The sequence below is a fragment of the Poecilia formosa genome, unplaced genomic scaffold (genome assembly GCF_000485575.1).
Source record: "Poecilia formosa unplaced genomic scaffold, Poecilia_formosa-5.1.2 Scaffold204, whole genome shotgun sequence".
Taxonomy (NCBI): domain Eukaryota; kingdom Metazoa; phylum Chordata; class Actinopteri; order Cyprinodontiformes; family Poeciliidae; genus Poecilia; species Poecilia formosa.
In genome coordinates, this window is record NW_006800143.1 from 215,255 (window position 1) to 242,022 (window position 26,768).

The 26,768-nt window shown below is 40.5% G+C and overlaps 1 protein-coding gene across 1 annotated transcript in view; it reads left to right on the plus strand.

Annotated features, from left to right (window-relative positions):
* LOC103148377 (transmembrane protein 132C-like) overlaps positions 1 to 26,768 on the plus strand; it is a 77,468-nt gene that overhangs the window by 50,039 nt on the left and 661 nt on the right. Inside the window, exons 3-7 of the mRNA XM_016679199.1 lie at positions 858 to 1,001; positions 10,608 to 10,816; positions 20,695 to 20,968; positions 23,481 to 23,672; positions 25,598 to 26,712. Coding sequence (XP_016534685.1) covers positions 858 to 1,001; positions 10,608 to 10,816; positions 20,695 to 20,968; positions 23,481 to 23,672; positions 25,598 to 26,712 — 1,934 coding nt within the window. The remainder of the gene's footprint in view (positions 1 to 857; positions 1,002 to 10,607; positions 10,817 to 20,694; positions 20,969 to 23,480; positions 23,673 to 25,597; positions 26,713 to 26,768) is intronic.

The window sequence follows — 26,768 nt, forward strand, 5'->3', positions numbered from 1 at the left end:
GACCCAGGTTATGATGAAGATGATGATATGTTTAATAATGGCGGAGAAGTTAGCACACAGCTAAACACCGGTAGCACTGACAACAAGACTGAAAAGAGAACGAAGCTAACCAGGACTATACAGTTCCACTGGAGAGCTGAGACGTACGTGTGACAATGTTAGAAATTAGACAATTGACGAACCTAGACAAGGACCCGACAAGAGACAAAGACAACAGGTGGACTTAAATACACACGGGGTAATCAAGAGAACGAGACACACCTGGGAACAATCAACAGGGAAGGCGCAGAGACTCACAGGGAACAGGATAACAATAAACACAGAAATAACTCAAAAATAAATACAGAAAACTAAGGATCATGACAAAATCAAGCTAAACAGAACATGTAATAGAGCTATTATGTTGATTACTCTTATAAAACCAAATTTCTTCCTCTGCTGTTTCACCAACCAGAGACAAACATGTTGAAAAAATTTCTGCATATTCCTTGCAATATATTCAAGTTGTTTTATGACAGATATGCTTATTTTTAACTATATTTTACAGTGCAATTATGGACAAAGTATGGATGATTACAACTAGAACAAATAATTAAAGCAGACCTAACATTGAAGTTACCCTACCTGCCAGGGTAACAAGTAGTTCCACCAAGTTGCAGGCAAAATATCCATTTTATCCTATGAAAGAGTAGACCAGCCAATCACAATGGAGGATACCATTTCAGTGGATAACACCTTAAATATACGAGCTCACCTGTTTCCGTCTGCTCCCTTGTTTCTGATCTCTGTAAGCTGGTTTCTGCCGATAAGTTTTTGTGCGGCATTCGCTTGACCTTTGTTGTCTTTTCTCTTTGCAGGACACTGAGATCCTGAACACTGCTGTCCTGACCGGGAAGACAGTAGCCGTTCCAGTAAAGGTGGTGACCATCGGAACGGATGCCTCTGTCACCGACGTCTCTGAAACGGTGGCATGCCGCTCGACGGATGAAGACGTAGTGAAGGTCAGTAAGGTGAACTGAAAATGACAACTTTTTAGGTTTTGTCAGCTACTTCAAGTGTTTACTGATGATTTGATGTGATTTTTTTGGGGGGGTTTTTGTTGTTTTTTTCACATCACCACCCTGAATTTTGGGCAGTGTCAAGGTCGAGTTTGTTAAAACATGAGAAATCACAAGTGTTGTGTTTCTGTATGCTTAGAGAAATATTTACCTAGTAATTAACTTTGTCACAATTGTTGCTTTACGATGATGATGGGATATATTTAGGGTTGGTGTCCTGCTCTCCAACATGGCCTCCCATAAAGACCAGATTTGTTCTGGCTTTTATGGATTGTTGTTTTATAACTCAATAATGAACCTCTCTGCAGCTTTGCCCCGTCCTGTATGCCTCGGTCTTCATCATGTTGTTCTCCAACAAACCTGTGAGGCATTAAAAGAACAACTAGAGTCAGACTGAACTTAAACACTTACATCTGTACTGTATTAGTAATTAGATGAGTTATAAAAACAACATCGCACTGGGTTTTATATGGACGTCTTAGGGTGAAGGAGAAGAATGGTACAACGCTTTATGACTTTTATTTCCAGGACATTTAAAAAATGATTTATCCTTTTGCCTTTTGTTTACACTTTTCACAATTATTTACTACTTTATTCTGCCACATAAAATACCAATGGAACACATTAAGGTTTGTGATTTTAATGTCTAAATGATAAAACATCCGAGGTGTATGGATACTTTTGCAGTTCACTGTATGTGACACTCAGCCGATTTTGTTTTAATAGCTCCGGTTAACACTGTGTAGTGAACATAAGTTTCTCTTCTTTCTTATGCACTTCTTGTTACTGTGTACTATTTTTATTTTTTTATATTTGTATCATGTTCGAATAAAATTTCATTTCATTTCATTTCATAAGTCACTACATGGTGAAAAGTCTCCTACAGGTTTAAAAATATGATCTCAGATATCAGGGGCTCCAAAGAAGACACTCGCCTGCAGAATTTCAGCAAATCAACCAAAAGGCAAATATTTCTTTACATCTGTCTCTATGAGAAAGAACATCTTTCTTCTTCTCAAGAAAGAAATCCCTTAGATGTACCAAGACAGAATAAAGCAAACAGTTAATGTCATATAAATGACACATAATGGAACTAATCAAACTCTGAAACCGTGAAATGTTACTTTTCTGCTAGCGATACACACGTGGACATAAGTAATCAGAATAAACGGCCAACCGGAATAAAAATTTGATTAATTGCTTTTGTGCTCCTGTAGACAACGTTTGGATTATCTAATCTAAATACATTTCAATCAAATCTGAGAAAAGTCTGCTGCTGCTGAGATACGTCTCCAAATCGTGTTGTTTTCAGTCACAATCTTCGATTATGCAAACTTAATTCATTTATCTTTGGGACGTACTCAGTTTGTAAAGACGGAGTGACGCCACTGTGCATAATACGGTATATTTTACAGAGTTCTAACATTGCTGCAACTTAGAAGGAAATGCTGAAGAATACGTCTTTTAAGACGTATTCTTCTTTTTACACCAGCGTTGACTTAATGTAGAGGTGGAAACAAGGTTTTCCCTTCATTATGTTGAAGGCACATGTTGCTTTCCTGGATTCAGATTTTGACAGCTAAGGTTAGGGGTATGACTGGTAAGGCAGTGTTGGGAATATGCTGTTTGCGTACATTTGCATCTCATCTGCCCACTGTAACTCCGCATGTTGCCGCTGCATTCTGTATAATGAAGCCATGCCTATTAAAACACTAAACCAATTCTCAATATTTTAAGCAGAAGAAGAAAAAAAAAAACAACTATGTGCCCCCAACATTTCATTTCAGCTTTTTCTAGCCCGGAACTTTACTGTTTACATTTGCATTCACCAACAGGTCTTGCGCGCGCACACACACACACACACACACACACACACACACACACACACCGCATCCCGGCATTACGTTACCTCTGACTCAGAGTATTGCTGCTGTGTTTCAGCTGCTCACAGGAATATTAGAACTGAAACGAGCCAAAGCAACAACACAAACACACTCTGACGGTGTCTATTCATGAGCTCTTTTGGAAAACCTTCCATATTCATGTTAGCCATGAACCCAAGGAAGGGGTTGTGAGCGAGCGTTCACAACCCCCCGCTGCCAGGGAGGATGGCTGGGGGAAGGCATGATGTGTCCACACTTTCCGAACGAGCTGCAGCTTGCAGTATGCAGAGCGGTCGAGGCAGCTTAATTGCTTCTGTCATGTTAACCGTGTGAACACGCCGGAGACGGACTCGCCCCACCTACACGCTTTCCACTCCCTTGCTCATATCTGCCGTGGATTGTATCTGTCTGGTGAGTTGTTAATTTCCTGGGCTAGATCCAGCGACAGCCCTAATGCTCTCTGTAAGTATTCTCCCGCTAGCTGCCTAATGGGTTTGATTAATGTGGCAGCGGATCCTCCTGGACGTTTGCGTTGCTTTGTGAGGCAGAATGACAGAGAGCAGAATGTAGCGCAGAGAGGCAGACCTGCCCCAGGCCTGGGTGGGACACCATGAATGTACGAGACTTTAAAACGCCTGCTCGTTAAGTTTAAAAAAAAATAAAAAGTTTATCGGTGAGACCAATCACAGATTTTGTATGTAAATTGAACGCAAATGGCTGACATGTCGTCATTATGTATTTCTGAAATAATTTAAACCCCTTTTTTTTACTGTGGGTTAATTTTTTATCCCCATAGACAACAAAATAAAATCATGCAGCTTTAAAAGTTCAGTTTCTGTCATATTTATTGGCACATGAAAATGTTCCAAAAGCCTTCAATTAATTCATGTTTTACTCGGCTCAGGTGTCAAACTCTTTTTTTTTTTTTGGTCCATATCAACATCATAAATGTCCTCTAAGAGCTGGTTGTGGCAGAGTGTATCAATAAAACTATAAAAACATAAAAACAAAATAAAAATACAATTATAAATCTGTTAACGAACTTTTAAAATATTGCCTCTCTCTCTGTATACGATGAGAACTAGCTAAAATTAAATAATATTTTCTTTTCACATTGACGTAATTTGGCACAATACAAATGAAAACCGAGTTGATTTGACTAATAAAATAATATTTTAGCACACAGCTGTTATCTTGAAGCTGTTACTTATGTGCCTCTCTAGAGTCTTGAGGGCCACATAAATAGCTTTGGCTGGCCTGGTCTGGCCCATGGGCCTCGGGTTTGGCACATGTTTTAGAAATATCCAGCCTTGAACTTGATATTTACTCAGTTGAGAAAGAAAAATCCATTTCTCTGAAATGTACAAAATCAAAGGTGTCACAACTATTTGAAAGTGATAAACAAAAAATAATTTAAAAATAAATGTACCTGAAGCATTTTTTTTTATTAAATTTTACTCTCCAAATTTATCAGTTTTCTAAGAATTTCTAATAAGTAATCTGCAACTTTCTATTTACCTGGTGAAACGATACAGCGGGCAATTGTTTTAAGCCTCTGGCTAAAGGGTGGACAAGTTCTCGTTTGTTTTGCTACCAGATTCAGCTATCAGGTAAGGACAGATAAACAAAACTTTAAAGCTCTCTGGTGGGAAACTGCAACAAAGTTCATCACTTTGGCAGTCACTAAATCTCCATGACAACTATTATTTACGATCCACATGCCAACTGGTGGTCTGGGAGTATTGCAACTACTATCCAACCATCTCAAATGTAAACATGGTGTTTGTTAAACTCTTTCAGAACTTCAAGTGGAATTTTTTTTTTCTACTAAAATTGAGCTTCTAGGCAACAAACACCCCAGACTGGTTTGATGTGAAATGAAAAATACCTTGTGGCCGTTGCAAAGTACGGTATCTGTGATGCTGTGGGCCTGTTTCTCTCACAAGGTTTCTGTCAGCTTTTGCTAGAGTGAATGGCATTGTGAAATCAGGAGATTTTAAATAAAAATCTGTCCCTGTTCGCTACACTTCAACAACAGAGAAAGTTTTTATCACGAGTGTCAAATATTCTTTTCCTTTTACAGAGAATTTTGAACTGCAAATTATTGCTAAGCACATAAAAAGGGGAGAAAAAAATCACAATAAGATATTTTTTTTATTACAAGAAAAATTAAATTTTTATGGGCCACAAGTAATTTAAACTTGAATATTCTCAGCTGAATTGCAAAAATGTTTAAATGTCGCTACCCTGGTTGAGCTAGAGTGATTATGCAGAGGAGCAGTCTGAACTCTCTCTCTGTGTGTGCTACAAACTTGTGAAATGTTATTAGAAGGCAAAAGTGGCTTGTATAAAAGTATTGACAGCGGGCGTACCAATTAGTTTGGCACCTGCAGTTTTGTTAAAAACAGACGTGGGATTTCTTTCTCTGCTACATTAACATGTTCAATTTCAGCGTGAGATTATTCTACTGCATTAAAGATCAAATAAGTTTATTGGCTTTTTACATAATCCCAACCAGGAGTGTCGCTATAATAGCCATGAAATAGCAACAGTAATAGGGTTTAAAAAAAAAAGTAAACAGTATTGACGATTGGTATTTCACTTTTCTTTTTTTGTGGCCCATTAGCGTCACAGAACTGAGCCAGATGCTGTGGAAGATTTCTGCCGAAACAAAGCCAAGAAAACGGCAGACATGTGGGAGCTGTCAAAGGCACGACTGTCCCAGCAGAGTGCAGTTAAAGAGGGAGAGCTTAACAATGAGGCCTGTTAAGCAGCACAGAGTCCTCTAATATCTATATCAGTTCAAATTCTTTCTTTGGGAACCCTTGTGGAGTCCAATCTGCTCCGTGACAGGCTGCAGCCAGGGGAGGAGAGCCCGGCCTTACGGGAACGTTCAAACGCCTCATTAGGCGACTCCACCAGTCTCTTTTACATTGGCATCCTGCAGCACAAGGGCACCAGCAAGGTACTTCTTTGTGTGGAATGTTTATTCACTGGAGGAACGCGGATTAAACACCCATTTAACTTTTGCATGTCCTCCTCGGTTGTGGGGAATTCTCTGGTGTTTGACTGCAGTCTTAGAGGACGGCCTGCAGCATGCCTTGCAGCTCTTCCATAAGGCCTTTGTTAGCATGCAAAGAGTTTTGTTAGTTTTAATAATGTTATATAATTTCCCAGCTAAAATCTGTTTTGGGTTTTTTTTTTTTTTAAATAAAGGTCTATATCTTGATTTCTGCCGTTTGAAGCTCATAAGAGATATGCTTATTTCCATGACTGAAAGTATGAAATGCCCAATAAACGTGTGACGTTACATCAGGAACGCCCCACTCACTCACCTACGCATTACGCAAACGCCAGCCCAAACTAAAGCAGGGGATTTGCATTTGACTTTGTAATGCAAAGAATTATATGGCAGCTTATAGGAAGTGGAGCAGTAAGAAATGTTGTCCAGAAGCAGTAGCTTAGAGGACTGTTAACCTAGCTCCCTTTGAAGGGATTTAGAAGTGTCCTGTGGAGAGCCAAGTCTGGCTTCAATTCACAGTTGCAAAAAATATATAAAATCTTTTTGCAAAAGATTAGATAAAGGTATTTTCTGATCCAACTGTGACCTGATCTGGACATGCGTTCAGTCTATTAATCACGCTTTATTCATCAAGCCCCTTTTCACACTCATTCATCAGCACATTCACACAAATAATGTATTTTAGCTATGCATCGGTTGTGCAAATCTCACTTTTCTGCATGTAATCTGTGTTTTTTCTACTCATGAGGGTTTAACAGAACTGCAATGGTCAGTAAATGTCCACATAAAAGTCCATGGAAACAATTTCTAATTCCACTCAAACTGCATGGCCCTGTTCAGATCTGGTGTTAACATAGCTGATCTGACCGTCAGCAGACCAATCCAACAGTGACAGTTCACACCTGGTATTAAAATCTCTGCTTTACGTGCAGAGGATGTATATAGCTACATCACTGACTGGGCTGTCAGCCAGGTCCACTGGTGTTTCTGTAATTTAGTAGGTTAAATAACTTAAACTACATTATTATTCACACAGGGCTTAGATTAATCTCAGACTCATTTTGTTTGCTTTCCTTGGTCACCTGTGTTGGTTTGACAACAATTTAGAAGAAGAAATCGGCTGAGATCAACAGAATGTGTCGCCAACAGAGGACACATAAAAAGTAAAGACTGCTGTAAAAAAATAAAAAATAAAAAGATGTTTTTTTTAACTGCTAAACTTTCTGCGTCTGTCCTAACTGGGCCTTCTCTCTTAGGTTTGGGTTCATTGTTTTGTAATCCTTTGCAAATGGTGTTTTTCTAACAGAAGCATTTCATTGTGAGTGAGGAGAAATCAATCTTTCTCACCGATTTACTTCTACAACGTCACACATCTGTCTTACACAGATGATCTTTGCTAGTAAAACGCAAACTACGTCCTTTTCGTTGTTGTCAATGTTTTGGACACTTATTCCCCATTTGAACGATTATTTTTGTCAAGAAATGAGCCCATTCTGTGAATCTCAAGGTCATTCCATGAGTCACCTTGGATCTCAAGGTCGTTCTGTTACACTTCTAATCACTACCCATATATGGCACTTCCTTTGTTTTAGTAGGTGGGACTCAAAAGGTTCTTTTTGTTTCAGAAATGTTTGATGACATGAAGGCATCAGATTCGTACAGGGAGGTAAATCTACACTCAATCAGTGTAGATTTACACTGATTGAGTGTAGATTTACACTCAATCAGTGTAAATGATTGAGTGTAAATCATTTACACTCAATCTTAAAGTGTAATAAGTTGGTACTTATTGCCCTTGATCAATAAGTATCAACCAAGGGCAACGTCGTGCAGGGATGGATTTTCTTCTTTATATAAACAGCCTGCGTACATGTGACCTCACACAATATGACATGTTGTATTTCAGGGCTGCATTTTACTCTGCTGAGCTGTGCGGGTCAAGGTCGGATTTATTTATGGAGAAAGTAGTAAAAGAAAATAAATAAATAAATAAAAGTCAAAATTCACAGCTATTTGAGGTTTCTTTGCAGCCAGTATTTTCAGAGTCTGTAGAGTTCGTAAGCGGTCTTTTATATTCTTTTTTTTTGTTTGTTTGTCATGACTCAGCCAAGATTATAAAAACTTCAAGTACTTTGTAGAAAGAAGTAGTTATTTTGATTCCTATATTTTATATGGTGAATATTCCAACCTGAACTGACTTGAAAGCTGACTCTTATGAAATATTTAATTCTATAAAGGGCATATAATTAATCATGATTATATGCAGATTCCCAAATAAAGGTTGTCCTCAGATCTGAGAAAAATACCTGGGAAAAAGACTCACTTTTTTCCAGGTACATCATCACTACGGAAAATGGGGAAAAAAAATGTTTCTTCTATTACTTTTTCATCTTCAAGCAGTTTTATTCAATGCAGAATTGCAGAAATAGGCTTTGATTTTAAGCTCACTATGCTACACTTGCATCATATTGTTTCCTTGGTTTCTTGCTGGAGTTTGCATCACTTTGTAGATGAATTAAGAATAAAGAAGAAAAAAAAAACACTATTAGATATCTAATTACAGTTCCAGTCTAGCTGAAGCAAAAACCAAGTTTCAGTACAGTATGAAAGTTTACTTTAAACTTTCTCACAGTTTGTCATGTTACATCCACAGACTTCCACGTATTTTTCTGGGATTTTATGCGAAAAACCAACACAAAATTGTGAATCATTGGGAGCTGACATTGTGAGCCCCTTTGACAATGCTGCTCCTAAATGAAACACTGTGAAACCAGTTGCCTTCAGCATTACGTAACCTGGCCGTACGTCGTTTAATCTAATTATGAATAAATCTCGGAGGTTTGTTGGAGGATCTTAATGAATAATTACCAAGAATCACACCGGACGCATCAGGGGCATATCTGTGATGAAGCTTTCAAACTCTCACAGTGCCTCGTTTCAGCTCTTATCTGGAGAAGGAAAGAGTACGACCCGACTGCAAACCTACCGAGACAGAATCGTCCACCTGAACTGACAGGGCGACAAAGGAGAACATTAATTAGAGAAGAAGCCAAGAGGAGAGAAGCAACCATTAGCTGTGCTTTATGCAAGTGTGGCAGTTTGAAAGCTATTGGTGGAAAAAAAAAGTTCCAATAAGATTATTTTAAAGTTTGTCACAAGCCATGTGGGATGCAGAATATATGAAACCAAAATGGAACTTTTTGGTCCACAAACGTCACCCTGAACAGCGAGGATCCTTTAGCTCAGCACAGAGAGAAAGAAGTTTTCCACGGTTGCTTGGAAGATTGATGAAGCTAAAGACAGAAAACCCCCTGAAAGAAAATCTGTTATTGTCTTCAAAAAGAGATTCACTTTTTATCAAGACAACTCTGCTCAAATACCACCAAAGCTGTAATTGCAGTGGAATGTGGTTGTGCAAAAGTATTGACTCATGCAAGCTTAAAATAAATATGTCTCGCTCGCACCTTTTTTTTTCTTTCACTTTGTTGATTTTATTTGATTTGATGTTGCAATAAAAATGCACTGAAGTTTGATTTTGCAACAGCTAAATTAAAAAAAAAAAACACGGGTAGAAATACTTTGTCAAGGCACTGTACCGACGACAAACTGTAAACAGGATGAATGCCGCTTTCATATCTAGATGTAAACTATTGAGTTATGGCGGCAGATTCCCTCCTCACATCCAACCTGCCCTGAATTAAGAGGAAAAACGTAGTTCCGCAAAAGCTCAAATTGCCGGCTTCCTATCGGGAGATGAAAGGCGAGATTCTCACACGAGGCTTCGGCTTTATTCTGTCACATGCAAAGTTTTCTCGCTATTCACAGAAAAAATGCTGCTGCGGCTTTATGATGAATGGGTGTTTCCAGTTTTATCTCACTGTGGAGAAATAGCTTGGAAGGAAAGAGGAAAGATGTATCCCCAGATCATCTAATTCCAATATGGCTCCAGCTACATGATAAGATCAATAAGATTGACAAAGCACCCCAAAAACAACAAAAAAAGAGAGAAATGTCTTCAATGTGAAGCTGATTAATAACGTGTCTGTGTTGTGTGAGTCCCTTTGGACCGTCTACGTTACGTCTAGATTTCTAAGACAAAGAGGAGGAGGACTGTGGATAGAGAGGAGGGAAGGATCAAAGAAAAATTATGAATTTAAAGAGTCAAAGCAACAAAGACGCAAACAAAGAAATTGTCCCATTCCTTTCTTAAAGTGATTTGCAAAACAAATCGTTCAGAGTTTGATTATTTCATCTGCACAAAGCTGCTCTGCTCTTTCTACTTCGCATCGGCTTGCTTCTTTTCGCTTTTAGGCCCATCGCCGCCTCGCAGACCGATGTCCGGTTCAAAGAAGTCATTGCAGAACCCTCCCTCCACTTTCCCCGAGTGTCAGCCTCATACTGAGGAGGACCTTTCATCTTGTTCAAAGTTGTTGGAGGAATACTGCTGTATATCAGGGGAGAGCTCAGACGAGTAAACCCTGTAATAAAGCTATAGGGCAGAGCGTGTGTCCGGCACGGTGTGTTTCTCTGTGTAGCTGCCCAGCGCGGCTGTCAGAGGAGCTCCACAGTAAAAGCTGCCTTTTCCTAATCCCTCCCTCTGTTCCTCTCCCACTCCTGTCCCCCTCCCCCCCTCGCCCTGCGCAGGTCTCCGACAGGTGCGACTACGTTTTTGTGAATGGCAAGGAGATGAAGGGCAAGGTGAAGATGATGGTGAATTTCACTTATGGATACCTCAGCGCTCAGCTGGAGCTCTGCGTGTGGATCCCTCGCCTCCCGCTCCAGATTGAGGTGTCGGACACGGAGCTGAGCCAGATCAAAGGCTGGAGGGTGCCCACCGCCGCAACGGGTCAGAGGTGAGGCTGGACCCGGGGCTTCATGAATCAGCTCTGTCCTACCTGATAAAGCATGTGAAAAGGACGGACTAATTCTGCCCACAAGTAGAGTCTTATTAAACATCACCATTTATTTAAAGGGATAATTTTTTTAAGTAACTATCCCTGCTGTTGGTAGAGTAACAAAAGACATTGTTATTACACATGTAATTGGTCATCTATGACATTTTTATACATATACATATTTAAATTTTGACACATAAACCTAGTTACCCTCGACTTAACACTGCATAAATGTAGTAGTTTCAGGTTTTTGCTCTAACATATTATCCCTATTTTTGTTTTTGGTTGATGATCTATTGCCTGAATTTTTAATCAGTTACTCAGAACAACTACTTTTCTCCAAACATTTTTTTTTACAATACACTTTTGCATTTATACAATAAAACTGAAACAACAATTAGTACTTAAAATGCTTCAAAAAACAAACGGCGACGCCATTATTAATTGTGTAGTTGCAAAGAACAAAGACTGAGAAACTAGAAAAATCTATAAAGATTTTGGTTTGACTACACATTGATGATGAAGGATTGCAACACGCATTGATTAATTTGGCTTGTCACAACTGTTAAATTATAGAGGAAAACGAGCTAATATTAGGTGGTTAATTGGTGAGGCCTTCAGAGAAGGAGCAGGAGCCGTCCTGCAGTTGTTACTTAATGAGCATGGTGGTGGTTTAATGGGCATGGTGGTGGTTTAATGGGCATGGTGGTGGTTTAATGGGCATGGTGGTGGTTTAATGGGCATGGCGGTGGTTGCCCAGTAGGTAAAATGAATGCTGAACATGTTCAGCCAGCACCACTGCAACATCCAGAAGTCTAAACTCCAGCTGTTTCTACTCCCATTTGTATTTTTTGGAACAGTAAGAATTTTTTAGGATCTCTTTCAGTGCATTACTTTAATAACATTAAACCAGCTTGTATTGATGTTCACATAGCAGCAGGAATATGTTTTATATATGAGCAGATTTCAGCCGATTTCTTGCCTTTCTAACACATTTTGCATGTGTTCAAGACTCGCTCACTCTGCAGTTCCACTTAGTTACCCATAATTTCGTGTGTGGACTAATTTGTGCGTGCCGATTTCTTGGGCCACTGCTGACATCAGGTGTGAATTTTATGCCACTGATCCCGTTAGAAAAATTTAAATTAAAAGATATGTTGGGGACAAATTTGTATTTCTTGCAAGCAATAAAAATATGTAGAAGCTGAGCAGCAGAAAGTGGGAGAGCAGCTCCTTGTTGCACTACAGCTGGAGAAAACTGGACTGCAGCCCTTTCTCTGCAATTTACTGTCTTACATTATCCAGATACATTTAGTGGTTTTTTTGTTGTTTTTTTTTGTTTTTTTTTTTACAAAAATTGCAGCCCATGGCAAATGTAGTGACCTTCTGGTGTTGTAGGAGACTTTTGGAGACTCTTATTCTTCTTTATAAGTAATGGGTGCTGCAGTGGCTGCAGCCGTCCCTCCCAGCTGCATTCACAGCAGGAGACGTTCCCTCTTCTACACCCAGAATGCAAATGAACCATAGATGTGCAAAGCTGCCACTGGCTGAATTGTTGTTATTGTAAGATCCAAAGTAGACCACGACATTAAAAACCAAACCAGGCTTTAAAGGCCTTTCTAGCTTCATGTCTGTTTTGGGTATCCTGTGCCAGCCTTCAGCCCAGATAAACGCAAACTACTGAAAACAAGAACACATCTGGAGATATTTTGTGGTCCCTTTTTTAAATCACTTCCGTGATCGTATTCCGTTCTCCTACAGCCTTAATAATAATTACATGAACAATTTCTGAAATTAGGTGTTTACCTCATTTTGGGACCTGATAGTTTCTCCAGCATCCCATTAAAAGTACATTGAACTGAATGAATCTGTATGACAAAAGTTTGAAGTTAGTTCATTAAGAGAAGCTGCTACATTGATAGCTCCGTCTTACTGCGCTGCGGGGCTAACAGGTTCAGGAGATCTTCTGTGCCGACCGCAGTCAGGTTGTGTAACACCTTGACTAAGGGAAGTTGGGGGGGTCATGAACTGGACTACTGCGTGATTCTCATAGTACTGCAATAACACTTTCCAATGTTTTTAGTATTCTTAGTCTAATACGAGCGTGGTTTGGGTCTGCAGCTCCAAAATCCAAGCAAAACATTGACCGTGGTCCGGTTCTGTAGTAGCTCCAAAAAACAGGCAAAACGTCCAGGAAAAGTTCGTAGCTCCAACTGGTTAGCTAAAAAATAACAGTCAACAGCGGTAAAGATCCAACCTCGTCCATGAACGGCCGCCAGCCAACTGCCAGTACGTGGCAGCGGGCACGTACACCTCCGTCCTCACCCCAGTCCATCACAGCCAATCAAATTGCTTAAACTTGATTTTGCCCTTGACTGACCAGTAAGGTAGAGACAAGTAAAACGATGCATTTACTGGCGGTAGTAAATAACAGTTATTAACAAACTACATTTACTCCGTGTTTTAAGCCAACTAAAAATACTTGCGTGTACAATAATGTTAAGGACTTTTACAGTGGGTAAAGCCTCCAATATGTGAGTGTAAAACATTAACCAGGTTAAATAAAAGGTGATTATTACTGTTTAAGGTGAAAAGGCTTACAATGCGTTGTATTTAAGAAAACGTTAAAGGTGTGTAGGAGAAAAGATAACCTGAGGGGTTACATGAATTTCCCAACTAACTAACTAACTAACTAACTAACTAACTAACTAACTAACTAACTAACTAACTAACTAACTAACTAACTAACTAACTAACATCCATATCTTGCTTGAATGTGTCACAGGTCCATTCTTCTGTTCTATTAAATTAATTGTGTCTCCTGCTGTGCGATGATTCAAGCTTGATAAGAACAAATACAATGTCAGAAAAAAAAATTGATTCAAGATTTCCACTCTGAACAATAGACTAACATCTCTTGATGTTAGTCTATTGTCTTAGACAGTTAGTCTTGAAAGCTTATAATCAGAGGTCTTTGAGATGCACCACTAGCCTGATGAATGGCTTTTGTTACGGCTGATTTGTTTCAATTCTGTCATTGAGAAAAATGAGATAATGACGACCGTGTTGGCGAGCAACTCTTCGGTGTTGGCTCTCTTTCCCTCACTTCAGTTCCCCTGCCAGTTCTTAGTTGATCACAAAATGGCTGACATGTGCAGTCTGGTTTGTCATTATTGTTGGCTCATGGTGGCCTGCCATTGCGTCTCTTAGTTGTCAGTAGGACAGCACATTATTAGAGCTGTCTCGAGGTCAGCCCCTCTCTCCTGAGGCCTCATCACTAGCGGCGCCTTCTGCCAGCGCTGCCATGTGTTGCCACTCTGCAGCTGCAGGAATCCGTCAGCCGACGGGAGCAGCCATCACCCTACCTGCAGTAATTACATCTGGAAATGCGTCGAAGTTGGACTCGGAGTCATCCCACGCGCCACTGTGTCTCCTCTAATTATCCGTGGCCCCCTCTTATTTTGAGTGACAGAGGTACAGCGTTCAGCTAATCTCGTGGCTTGTCGAGTGTGTTGCTGTTCCTGCTGCGTGTCGGCGTTCACGCCTCCGTCAGCGGTGGGGACAGCCAAGGCGGGTTGTCATCGTTTGGCTCCGGCAGCATCGTTGACGGCTTCCGAGAGCTTTGTCTTCCCAGTGTCCTGCAGTCGTCTTTGTTTATCAGGGGAGAACAGGCATGACCTTGAATGGTGCCTCGGTGGCTGTCGGTGAGGATGTGCACTGGCCCGCCGTCCGCAAGCCCAGGAGGAACTAAGCCAATGAGTGACAATAACAAGTGGCTTAGTGCTCTCTGACCAGTTGGGCTTGGAAATTGTGGCCATGCTGGGGCAGGGAGGCAGCAGAGAAATAGAAAAAAAAGAGAGAAAAAAAATGGAAAGAGGCATCTGGTCTGTTAGTGGGATAGCTGCAGAGGTACTACTGACTCGGTTTTTGACTGACTCTGCCTGCACAGCTCACCTCTTCACTGCTTAAGCTCTGCCAAAACAGCGACAAGATAAGCCTGCACAGACAGAGGAACTAAGTGTAGGCGGAGTACCGGGGCATGCATGACTACTTTAACACTCCGCTCCAGATATATTCATTCAGAATTAGTTTCCCACATTTTTTTTTAGCGATTAAAACATTCTCTTTCATACATCTTTTAACAGACTGGATTGGAAGCTCTACAATAAAATAAAAAAACGATTCCCCCATTTCTGGATATATAAGAAACGACTCTGCTATATATAAAAAAAAAAAAAATCAAAAAGAAACAAACATCTAATGACCGTTTTATTAACTGTAACTAGAAAGAGTGTTACAAGAAAATGACAGTCACAATACAAACCCTAGATGAGTGGATGGGTATAACTGTGAGGATTTGAGTTTTCTGTGTCTTTATTTTTTCTGTCCCTTCTACCCCTTGATTGATCCCAGCTGTGTCTCCTTCCCCTGATTACCCTTTGTGTATTTAATCCCACCTGTATCTCTTGTTCCTCGTCTATCCAGTCGTTTGTGTCTCATATTTCTGCATTTGTTCCAGTTGCTACCAGTTTCTGAGCTCCTAGCCTTCTGCTCAGCTGTGCTGCCTGGACTTTGTATTCTCGTCATTTCGTCACTGAAACCATCATCGTTTTCTCTACTGCCTGGGTCCACTGCGTTTACCTCACCTCCTACAGCTGCATATCGTGACATTAAGATTTGACTGTGTCTTCTTTGACTTTGTGTTTTTATGATGTGAAGCATTTTGAAATGTCTTGATGCTGAAAGGTGCTATACAAATAACATTTGATTGATTGATTGTTTGAACATTTAACATGCATAACATGGGGGGGAAACAAACTTTCTCAATCACAAGACCAATGTTTTTGTTTTTTAACTCGCTTCCTTGGGAATCAATAAAGATAAAAAAATAACTATATATATATACATATATATATATATATATATATATATTTTTTTTTTTTTTTTTTTTTTTTATGCATTAACACTGCTTATTCCTGTCCAAACAACCTTCGCTGCTGTAGCAGACGACAAAATGCAGGAAAAGCAGCAGCAGCAGCACACACTTCGCGGGACAAGACCAAAACAGGCACGACACATAAATATGCACCATCTCCTTTGAAGTCAGGAGTTGACTTGGAAGTAAATGAAGTGGAAAAAAATATTGCTTTGAGAGGCAGGTTGTTTTCGGGCACGGAGCGGTATTTGTTTATTAGATTAACCTTAGATTTGATTTTCAAGGCGGTTGCACAAACATTGGCTCAGATTTATACCGTGGATAAAAACAGACGGACTTCTCTGCTGGCTTACCTGCTCCTAAATTCAACAGTGTTGGTCATCTGTTAAACATATTCATCTGTATTTGTAGTAAAATGCGTATGCAAATGAAAATGTGGTTATTATGTTACACCATAATATCAGTGCTGACAGTACAGTTGCCAGTAGGTCACTTTTAAAAAGAAGCTGTGTTTTTCTTAAAAACAGTCAAAAGACACAAAATATTGTAAAAGCAGCAAGTTTTTGCCACAAACAGAATTTTTCTGTTCTGTTTTTGCTTTTTTTATTACATTTAAATGTTGCAGATCACCAAATAATATAAAAACACAAGACAAAGTCAACAAGAGTAATACAAAGCACAATTTTCAAAATGTTATTTAATTTATTGAGAAAAGGCTAAATCATCAAGTTTTGTTTAGGAAGTTGCATTAAGTGTCATTCCTGACACACAGACCTGGTTTCTACCATGTCTGTACAAACTATCTGGAAACATAAAGCTGGATTTTCATGTTTTGGACTGGCCCAAACTGACTCCTAAATCATAAATTATTCGGTAAAGTATGCTCACCTTACATAATTTGGAGTTCGTTGAAAAAGACGAATGGCCAAAATACGTGAGGGGCGGGGGGAAATAACAGAATGCCAGAAATTATAAAAAAGGATTTTATTGTTTTGATGTCATTTATTCATTTATACACATTAACACATTCACCAGAATGCTTCAGTAGCTTGAATGAAACGCGTCGACCTGTTTTCAATAATTAGGAAACTTCCACAACCAGGAACGTAGTCTGTTATTTATGCATTAGGTAAAGACAAAAAGAGTTTCTAAAAGATCAAGGCATAGATATTTTGTAAGGTTGCATTATTTTAGACTTTTTTTTTCTTATTTCCTTGTTTATTCTGTTTTTTATTTTTTTTTATTTTATGATTTGACGTTAATTAGACTGAATGAAACTTCTGTGGATTTATCACGCTTTCGCACCTTTTCAATCCGAGGTGAACTTTTGGAACTAATATTTGCAGCAAATTTAAACTTACAGTGCTCAATGGAAAAAAAAAAAAACATTTAGAATTTTTAAAACTGCCTAAAAAGTTTTAAAAAAAACAACAAATATACATTTAATTTTGTTTTAATATCACAATATTGCCACAGTGTGGTGGTTCTCGTCTTTCCTAAACAACATGCTGCAGATTTGAATTGTTTCCGCTGTGACTGTGTTGGAGACCACTTGTGATGATGCCATGAATCCTGAACATATATAGGGCTTCTTCCTGGTGCCACGGCGTCCATTTCCAGCATCTATTTTTCGGTTATTGGCTGCCATTCGCTTGCATGTGAAATCAGTCCTGCCAGCAAAGCTTTTAAGCTCTTAACTTCAAATCTCTCTGTACTCTTGGCTTTTCTGTGGCGCTTGCAGCTAACATCTTTATTCCCGTGGCTTAGCAGTCAGTCAGATTTCCTAGGGGATTCCGACAGAAAGAGACAAGCAGAGCGGATAATCGCGAGAAAAAAACACTTTAAGAGATTAATTTCTTTTCTTCTCCCCGTTATTGCGATCCCAACCTCTGCTGGCGTGTATGAGAAAGGGACCAATGCAGATGATTAGAAGAAAATGTGAACCTAAGTCACAGTATACATATATGATTAATAGTTGTGCCGACGTAGCTCTTTTTCGTCTGCAAGCAGCCCAGCTGTGCATCGGTGGAAGACGGGGATGGCTGTAACAGCATTTATTCTCCCTGATCAACAATTTAGGAGCTGCTTTCTCAACACCTCACAGTGCTTCATTCTGTGATTTTTTATTTTTTTTTACAAAGGTGTTTGTTGAAGCAATATACAGAAAAGCAGTTATGGGCAAAAATCTAATTATATTGCAACCATTTAAACCTAGTTTGTCAAACTCAAGGCAATTTTCCCGGTGCGAACGAGTTGTGCCTCTGTTGGCTGATTTGTTGCCTAAAGTAATAAAATTAGATTTGCAGGCAACAGAGCAATCAGGGAGGCTATTAAGTAAAGCAGTAAGGAGGTGTAAGCACATTTCGGATTCAAAGCGGGCGCTTCAAAACGGTGACGGAGAGGCTCGGAGAAAGAAGAACGATGGCCATTCAAAGGATGGAGCATCTCTTGCAAGTTTGATCAGCGGCATTTCATCATGACTCGTTTTTTTTTAAACGCCTCTTTATGACACCCTCCAGTCGCTGTGTGTTGGACTTAGCTCGGTTAAGCAAGGGAGGCTGCTGAAATGGGCACATAAAATTTATTCAAGGAAATTAATGTCAGATTGTTTATTCTTGTCCCCCCCAGTCTTTAAAATGGCTGTAGCAGCTTGAGTGACTGTATTATGGTTGAATTCATCTATCATTTTTAGGTGCAAAAAAATATAAAAAGTTGTAAATATAAAACAAATTAGAGTCCACCTTTTAATTCTTTTTCAAGGACCAAAATATACTTTTTTGACTGAAAGTGTTTGGAGACTTACCGCAGCATCTCTTACTGGGTTACGGCGGTACGTTTTATCGTATGAAGAAACGTCTTCTTGCTGAAATATGGAAGTATTGTCACTTTATTTTAACATTGTTTGAACTTTATTATTTTTAACTCGGAAAGTTGTTTCCTTATACAAATTTCAAAAAAGATAAATTCGTTTTTCAAAAGAGATATATTTGCATCCAGAGGATCCTCAGGTTTTTTTTGCAGCATGTTACTTACACATGAACTAATTATTGTTTGATTTAATGATTCCCAGCATGCTTATAATCACTTCCTCTAATCCTCAGATCTAACGCAACATTCAGTCAATTAGCAGAAAAGAAACACAACACTGCCAATCAACAAAAGGAGAAAAACTATATATGTTTGCCTCCACAAATTACAAGGTTATCAAAAAGCAATAAAGTTTAGTTTATATGACATGTTGACTGAAAACTATGGACAAGAAAACAATAATGTAACTTCTCAAAATGTAATATTACTCAAAGAATGATGAATCAAACCCAGCAGAGTGATTGATGCATGGTTATAGTTCGCTCAATGGTGTTGCTTCTTGTTTAAATCATGGAGGCTAGAAAGTCACTTTATTAAATGATTTTAATAAAGTTCTACTGGTTATCACTTCTATGTGAACGTCTCCCCGTAAAAAGTAAATAAATTAGATCAGATGGTTTGTAGCACTGACATAAGTTTAACTTGCAATACTAAAATTGCATGGTAGCAATTACGAAATTACTAAAATTGTGAAATTTCCTATGATTAATATTTGTGCACATCCAGTTTCTGGGCTGTGAGCCTCATGTGAAACTCAGTCCATGCAAGCTGCCAATTAGGAGCACCTTGATAATGTCTTATCAAATCAGCTTAATCTGACAACTTTTATTACTCTCTTTCTTCAATTTACCAGCCATTTGTTTCGACTTCAGCAATTCATGGTTCATATAAGCATTTACAGATTTTTACCTTTTTTTTTAATTTATTTTTTTTCTTGTATGGACATCATTTCCTCCGGCTGAAGGCCGTTAAGCAAATGCATTTTTGAAATATTCATTTATAAACTGTAAAAAAAAAATTAAAAAAAGTGTTTTTACTCTACATGTCCAGTTCTGTCGGGTTGGTTGGACTCAGACGTCTGTGCAGCTATTTTCAGATCTCTCCAGAGGGGCCAAACCAGACACCAGCCTGGATTCTGGTTTGGCCCCAATCTGAGGTCAACAGCGCCAAGTTGCAAATTGAATTGTATTCAGTTCAACGCAATTCAACTCAAATAACTATATTTGTCCCTCAGGGGCAATTTCAAGGGACTTTAGTAGTGCAAATGGACTCCAAAGTTATAGCTCGGACAACAGAATTCATAAAATTCACACATACTTATGAATATATAAATATAAGCACTAGTAGGTAATAACAAGTGCATTCTGATTTATTATTGGTCTGCAGCCACGATCTTGTCATCTCAACAACTTAAAATAGTTGCATTTTGAAAATAAACACAAAGAGTTGCCGAGTGTAATATTAAAAGTTTGTTGGCCTCAATGTTGGAGCGGATCTATGACTAAATAATAATCGAAACGGAAGCTGAACTGGCGGTGAAAGCGAACATGTGGCACCGTTCGTGCACTTTCTCTCGTATGGCTGCCATTAAACCTCCAGGTTTCCCTCTGAAGCCCCGACTGTAACGGTGACATTGAGAGTCTAGTCGGTTTAAAGAAGTTGGGGCTCACCCTCTGCGCTGAATTACTTTTACAGCTCAGAACTTCAGCAACCTTTGAAGTGAAAAGAACTGCTTTGGCAGTGAAAAAAAAAAAAGTGTTTCTGGAGGTTGTGGGTTCTTCAGATCTTTTTTTTTCTTCTTCTTTTAAAGTGCGTCATGGATGTAGTTGAAGTTCTGCCAGAAGTCCCTGGTCTACTTTGATTGTCAACCTGTTCATGGAGTCCAACCAATTCATTACTGGTCAGGTTGTTGGTTTTGATGCGTTGCGGTGAGATGTGGACGGTGTCACCGTCTCTGGGGCTGCGAAGCGAGTCCTAACCCACGTGTTCATGTTGCTACAGCAGTAATTTTTTTACCTTTTCTTCTTGTCAGAGCCGCATGGGACATCGAGGACGAGGACGACGAGGACCGGCGGGGACGGGGCTGCACTCTGCAGTACCAACACGCTATGGTCAAAGTCCTGACCCACTTTGTTGCCGAGCCAAGCGAGGCGCGAGGTCAGACCGCCTTCATGCTGGGCTCCGACTGGCAGGTGGACATCACAGAGCTGGTAGGGGACTTCCTGAAGGTAGAAGACCCCCATATAGCAAAGTTGCTTGACAGAAGGATCCTGGCTGGACAAGACCCAGGAATGACCACTATCCAGGTAATATATCACGAGATCTACCATAACAACAACAAAACAAAACAAAAAATGCGTTGTGACAGAAAAACACTCTAATTTGTATGAATATTTTGGGTCAGTTTGCTGGACAACTTTATTCACCAAAATTGTTTTATTTTTGTTGGCAAAATAAACATAAATACAGAGCCTTGAAAAGGTATTTACCCCTCTTGAACGTTCACATTTCGTCAGGTTACCACCTCACTTTCTTCATTGTATTTTGATAGATTTCACGTGATTAACCAACACAAAATACTACATCGTAGTAAAGTGGAATCACAAAGATACATGGCTGCCTTTTTTGCTGCTGCAAGTCTTTTGTCTGCTCCATCGTTTCACATATAGAAACAATAGAAATCCCATGAAGCCCACAGCAGTGCTGTCATTAAACCATTCAAAAACCTGTGATGCCTTTAAAGAACAACTTGTGTTTTTTATTGAGATAAAATTACAAAGAGGTGAGTACTGAAGCTACTACTTTTGTACAACACAAATGAATGCCACACCTTTCTGCCAAGCTTTCCTTTTCTCTCTTCTTCACAAATAAACTCTTCTTTTTGTTTTTTTGTTTTTTTTTTGGTATATCACTGAGTCCCAGTAAAAACACTGAATGTTCAAGGAGTATGAATACCGCTGCGAGGAACTTGAGGACAAAATAGAAACTCCTTCCTGTTACCGTGAATTAAAAGAGTATAATATAGTTGTCAAAAAAAAGAGTTTTGTTTTTTCTTCCTTTTCCCGTAATCAGAACCAGACGGCTGACTCCTTTGTTCAACTTCTTGGCTTTCTGCGAATTTATTAAGCATTCCAATGTAATCTTTGTTTTTTGCACATATTTACACTTTTACACCTTATCTCTGCTGAACATGTAATGCACTCCTTATCCAACAGGGTCCAGCACTTGTGATTCTTATCCCCTTTTTTTTATTTATTTACTTTTTTTTTTTTTTTACCACAAGCTACAATTAGTAAGGCTCTAAGTTTGCACTCAGCCAGGAAGTAAAAATGATCGTGTAAAAACCTTTGGGCGTATTTGTGCTAGAGAAAGATTAACGTACGAGTAATGTCCTGACGGAACGGGAACACATTGTTTATTGCAAAGGCAATACAAGTCGGGAAGACCATTGCTGGTATTTGATCGGTGCGCTCTTCTTGTCCAGAGTGGACAGGTGCTCGGCCGTGAGTTGGCCTTTATGGGCCTGTCAGCTCTTCACACTGACTGAGTGAATCTCAACCTCCTAATGACATCAGCAAAAAAATAAATAAAAAAAAAGCAGAATCTTCTTGGCGTTGTGGAGGGCAGACATGTGTTCACCTCCACAAACTCTCTCTCGCAGACTCAGAAAAAAAGCACGGACCTGAGAGCGTGATGAACGCAAAGGTCTGACAGCTGCGATTACCTTCGACAGTCCGCATGTCACCTGATACACGAGGAGACAGTGGCGCGCATATGCACGCACAGGACGACAGTCACAGCTCGGGGTTCAGCTTTCGTTCTTGCGAAAGGACTGAAATCTCTCTCTTTGTTGTTTAAGGAGAAGGAAGTTTTGTCAGACAGCAGTAGACTGATCTCATTGGGTGGAGAAACAAAACTGCACTTTTGAGAACTGCTTTGCATTAAGTTTGACACTTTTTATGCAAGATTAACCTATGGAAGAAAGAAACATTTTTCTAAACCACATGCAACTCAGAGCGATCCATTTTCTTGCAACATCTTCACAGCCTGTCAATCAAGCAACATAGGCGACGGTGAATATCTGCCGAGATTTTGCCATGATCAGCTTTTCAAATGAGTCGCTCTCTTTCTGCGTCGTGCCTTGTTCGTCGTACTGTTTACGTCTCTCGGGGAAGACTTGGTGTTTAGAGGAGAGATGCAAAGGGGGGGGGAAAAGGAATTAAAGTGCTGGAAGTGCATCCGTTGTTGTTGACGATCCACTTTTACAGGCCAGTCAATCGTTTCTTGAAAACGTTACGTGAGTAGGTGCATTTGGCTCTCCTGTTCCATGAAAAGCATGTTTGTTTGGTGCTCCGAGCATTATGATGCGGAGGCTATATGGGCTTTTTTTCTCCAGGGTAGGGGGATGTTAATGGAAATAAGGATAACCTGATGATGTCTAGAAGTTAGAAGATTGGCCAGCTATGAGGGAGCAGCTGCTGAGAAGGTCTCGACATGTTCTGTTCTTCATGAAGACATCTCATCCAAATACTTGCTCCGTAGCCCAAAAACTTGAGGAAATCAGGTTTTTTAAATAATGATCAACTGACCATCAGGAAACAAAATTGAAATGATCTATGACTTCCTCCAAGTTAGCCAAATTGATCTATAGTTGAACCATGCTGAACACATTGAAGCAGCTCAAGTAATGAAGAATCCATTGGACTTCTCCAAACAAAAGAAGTCCAGTTTTATCTTATATATAAATATATATATATATTTTTACCATCTTTTGAAATTATCTGTTTTTCCTCTGTCACACTTTGATTTTGCCTCCAGGTCTTGTCCCCACTGTCCGACTCAATCCTGGCGGAGAAAACTGTCACGGTGGTGGACGACAAAGTGACCATCGCAGAACTGGGGGTCCAGCTGGTGACGGGACTGTCGATGGGCCTGCAGTTGAGTCCAGGAAGTAACAGGGCCATCCTGGCTACGACCAGCACACAGGAAGTCCTGCAGAACCCCAAACAGGTCGGAACAGATTATGTTTATCAGAGCAATCTGTGGATTTATTAAAGGAAGTCATAAAATACAATTTAGATGATAATCTGTGATTAATTTCAGAATTTTCCAATTAAACATCTTGTAAAGTATAATTAGTTTTGCTGTGTTTATGGCACTTACGGCAACAGGATATTAAACGCGCTGTTTTGTATCTGTCTACCAATATTTTTTTTTTTTTTTAGGCAAACAAAAACACTTCTGGATCATTTAGATAATTTTGGAAGATAAAACATGTGGGGTTATATGTTAATGGGAATAATCATTATCTGTTTTGAAAAGTGGAAACGGAGCTGTAATTACCTCGTCTTCTCTCTTATTGGCACGCTAGCCGCTACGGCGTCTAGCTTCGTCCAATGCTGATTGTAATGTATGACATTAAAACCAAATACATGTAATTGCGCAGCATTTAGGCAGGTCTGATTACCACAGAGAATGGTGTTAATTTCACACAGTAGTGTTTATGTTTCCGTGCATAAAATTGCAAGTTTTCTCAAACATTTCAGTAAAAAAAAAAAAAAACCTGTTGTTTTGAAAGGAAAAGGCATATTCCTCCAGACAGATGAGGATGAACAAATTGTGAGCCTTCCTGTGCTCAAGTACACACGTCTGTTTGTTTGTTTGTTCGTTCCGCGCTCTCCCCCCTCCCGGCGGTCTTAAACTCGAGGTTTGAGAGCCGGAGTGTGACAGACATGTTTTTTTTTTCCTTCTTCTTCTTCTTGGGCAGCAGCTAAAAGTGGAAACTTAATCTCAGAGCATGCGAGTGTGAAATCACAGCCACGGCACCAAAATATGACTTGTATTCAAAATGCGGCTGTTCTATCAAACTTTCCGTCTTGCTAATTTGGTAAGGCAACTTGAATTGCAGCTTCTTTGATTTACCAAGCCCTCTCGTGAGTTCTCTGTGCCATGCTACTTTCCTTAACCTCCCTTTCCCTAGCAGAAGAGGCGGGGAGGGAACAGGCGCTTATCTCTACATCTCCTCACGCGCAGTGTGAAGATAAGCAGGCGGCACTGCAGCGTTGCTCGTCTGGTGGCAGTAATTAGGAAACATTTGCAGACCACAGTGGGGAGCTACTTGTTCCTCTTTTGTCCTTCGGCAACATTAAACGGCCAGTTGTTAAGCTTCAGCACAAGGCGGCTTTAAGAGCAAATATATGGCAAATCCTTATTGGCACGAGCAATGTTTGATGTCGCCCTTTGATCTCCTTTTTCTTTCCCCTTAATCTGTTTCCCTTTTTAACTTTCGAGAGAGTTGCCACGGAGTTTGCGAGCTATATCTTAGATTTAATTCAAGCCATAAATTCCATCTATCCATTCGTTTGTTATCCATCCGTCCATCTGCTTGTCTGCTACCATTGAAATGGATGCAAATTACAGTTTCTGATGAGTTGGTTGGCGTAAATGACTTCTCGGTCATCTGATTAAATAAAGGTCGCATAAATACTTCCCTCCGTCTCTCTCTTTCTCTTTTTTCTTTCTTTCATCTTCCCCTCGTTTCTTCTCTTCTCTCTCACTCTGTCTCTCACATAACAGTTTTAACCTTCAGAGGTAGCTCACATGATCTGCTCCGGTCTTTTCCCACGATATAAAGTTGGAAACAAGTTTTACAATTCATGTAAAATAATGTCTTGACACCAGAAGGGCATTCCTCAGACAGATATAGGTCCCATTGCATTCACGTTGTAGAAATGAAATAGTTTTGAATGTATTTGCACATATTATATTGTATGTTTAAGATTTTTGTAACTATGTCTTTATTTTTGGTATGCTGCCGTTCTTGGCCAGCTCTCACTTGTATAAGAGATAATTTGATTTCAATGAGAAAACCCCGGTTAAGTTATTATGATTATTGTTTCTATAAGTTTTATTTCCTCTGTCTTTTCCTTCCCCAGGAGGCCTTGATCAGCGCCTGGCTCCAGTTCAGTGACGGCTCTCTAGCTCCGCTGGATCTCTACAACACAGATTTCTTTGTGCTGACGGCCATGTCTCTGAACGAGAGGGTGGTGACGGTGCAGCAGGACCCCTCGTGGAAGTGGCCCATCATCGTGACGGAGGCGGAGGGTCAGGGCTTGTTCATCAGGGTGGAAATGACTGTCAACGAAGCTTGCCAGAAGTTCAAGCGCCGCAGCGTCCTGGCCGCGGGGAACTGTAACGTCAGGGTGGCGTTTGGTCCCGGCGAAGGCTCGAGGGGAGGCAGCAACGACTACGGCCCGGACGGAGACGACGTGGAGAACAGAGGCAGGCTCTCATCACAGGACAGGACCGGCCTGGACACCCACTACTATGGCAGCTCCGTCTCCGACATAGAAGACGCGGGGTCGAGGAGAACGACCACGACCAGGAGTGTTATCATTCGCAGGCCTAAGCTCTCAGACGACGGAGGCCGAAACATGCCGATTGACTTTGCAGACTTCCCCGCCCAGGTGGATCTGCCTCACGGCCGCAACACCGACGACGACCTCATGCACGGCGGTCGCGGACTCACCGACCTGGAGATTGGCATGTACGCCTTGCTCGGCGTCTTCTGCCTGGCCATACTGGTCTTTCTCATCAACTGCATTTCGTACACCCTTAAATACCGCCACAAGGAGCTCTCCATCGAGGGCCAGGAGAACCTGAACCACGCCCACGACTGGGTGTGGCTGGGGAACGAGGCGGAGCTGCTGGAGAGTCAGATCAGCCTGTCGCCGCAGCAGGAGGAGCAGACCTCCATGATAGACTCCAGCAGCGGCCTGGAGGAGGGCAGCCACCTGCTGAACGGCGGCTCCGTGCAGAAGAACGTGCAGGGACAGGTGCACCGCGCCGCGGACACGGCGAAGGACGTCAAAGGAGACTCTCCCACCACCAAGAGGAAAAGAGTGAAGTTCACCACGTTCACCACTCTTTCTTCGGACAATAGCCACCCGGCTGTCAGCACGCTCACGGGAAGCCACAGCCAGGACATTAAGTGGGTGTGCCAGGACGTGCAGCTGGGAGACTCCAAGGAGTTGCGCAACTACATGGAAAGGTTAAACGACAGTGCTTTAAAAGAGGTGGCGTAATGTACAACGTACACTTGCTATA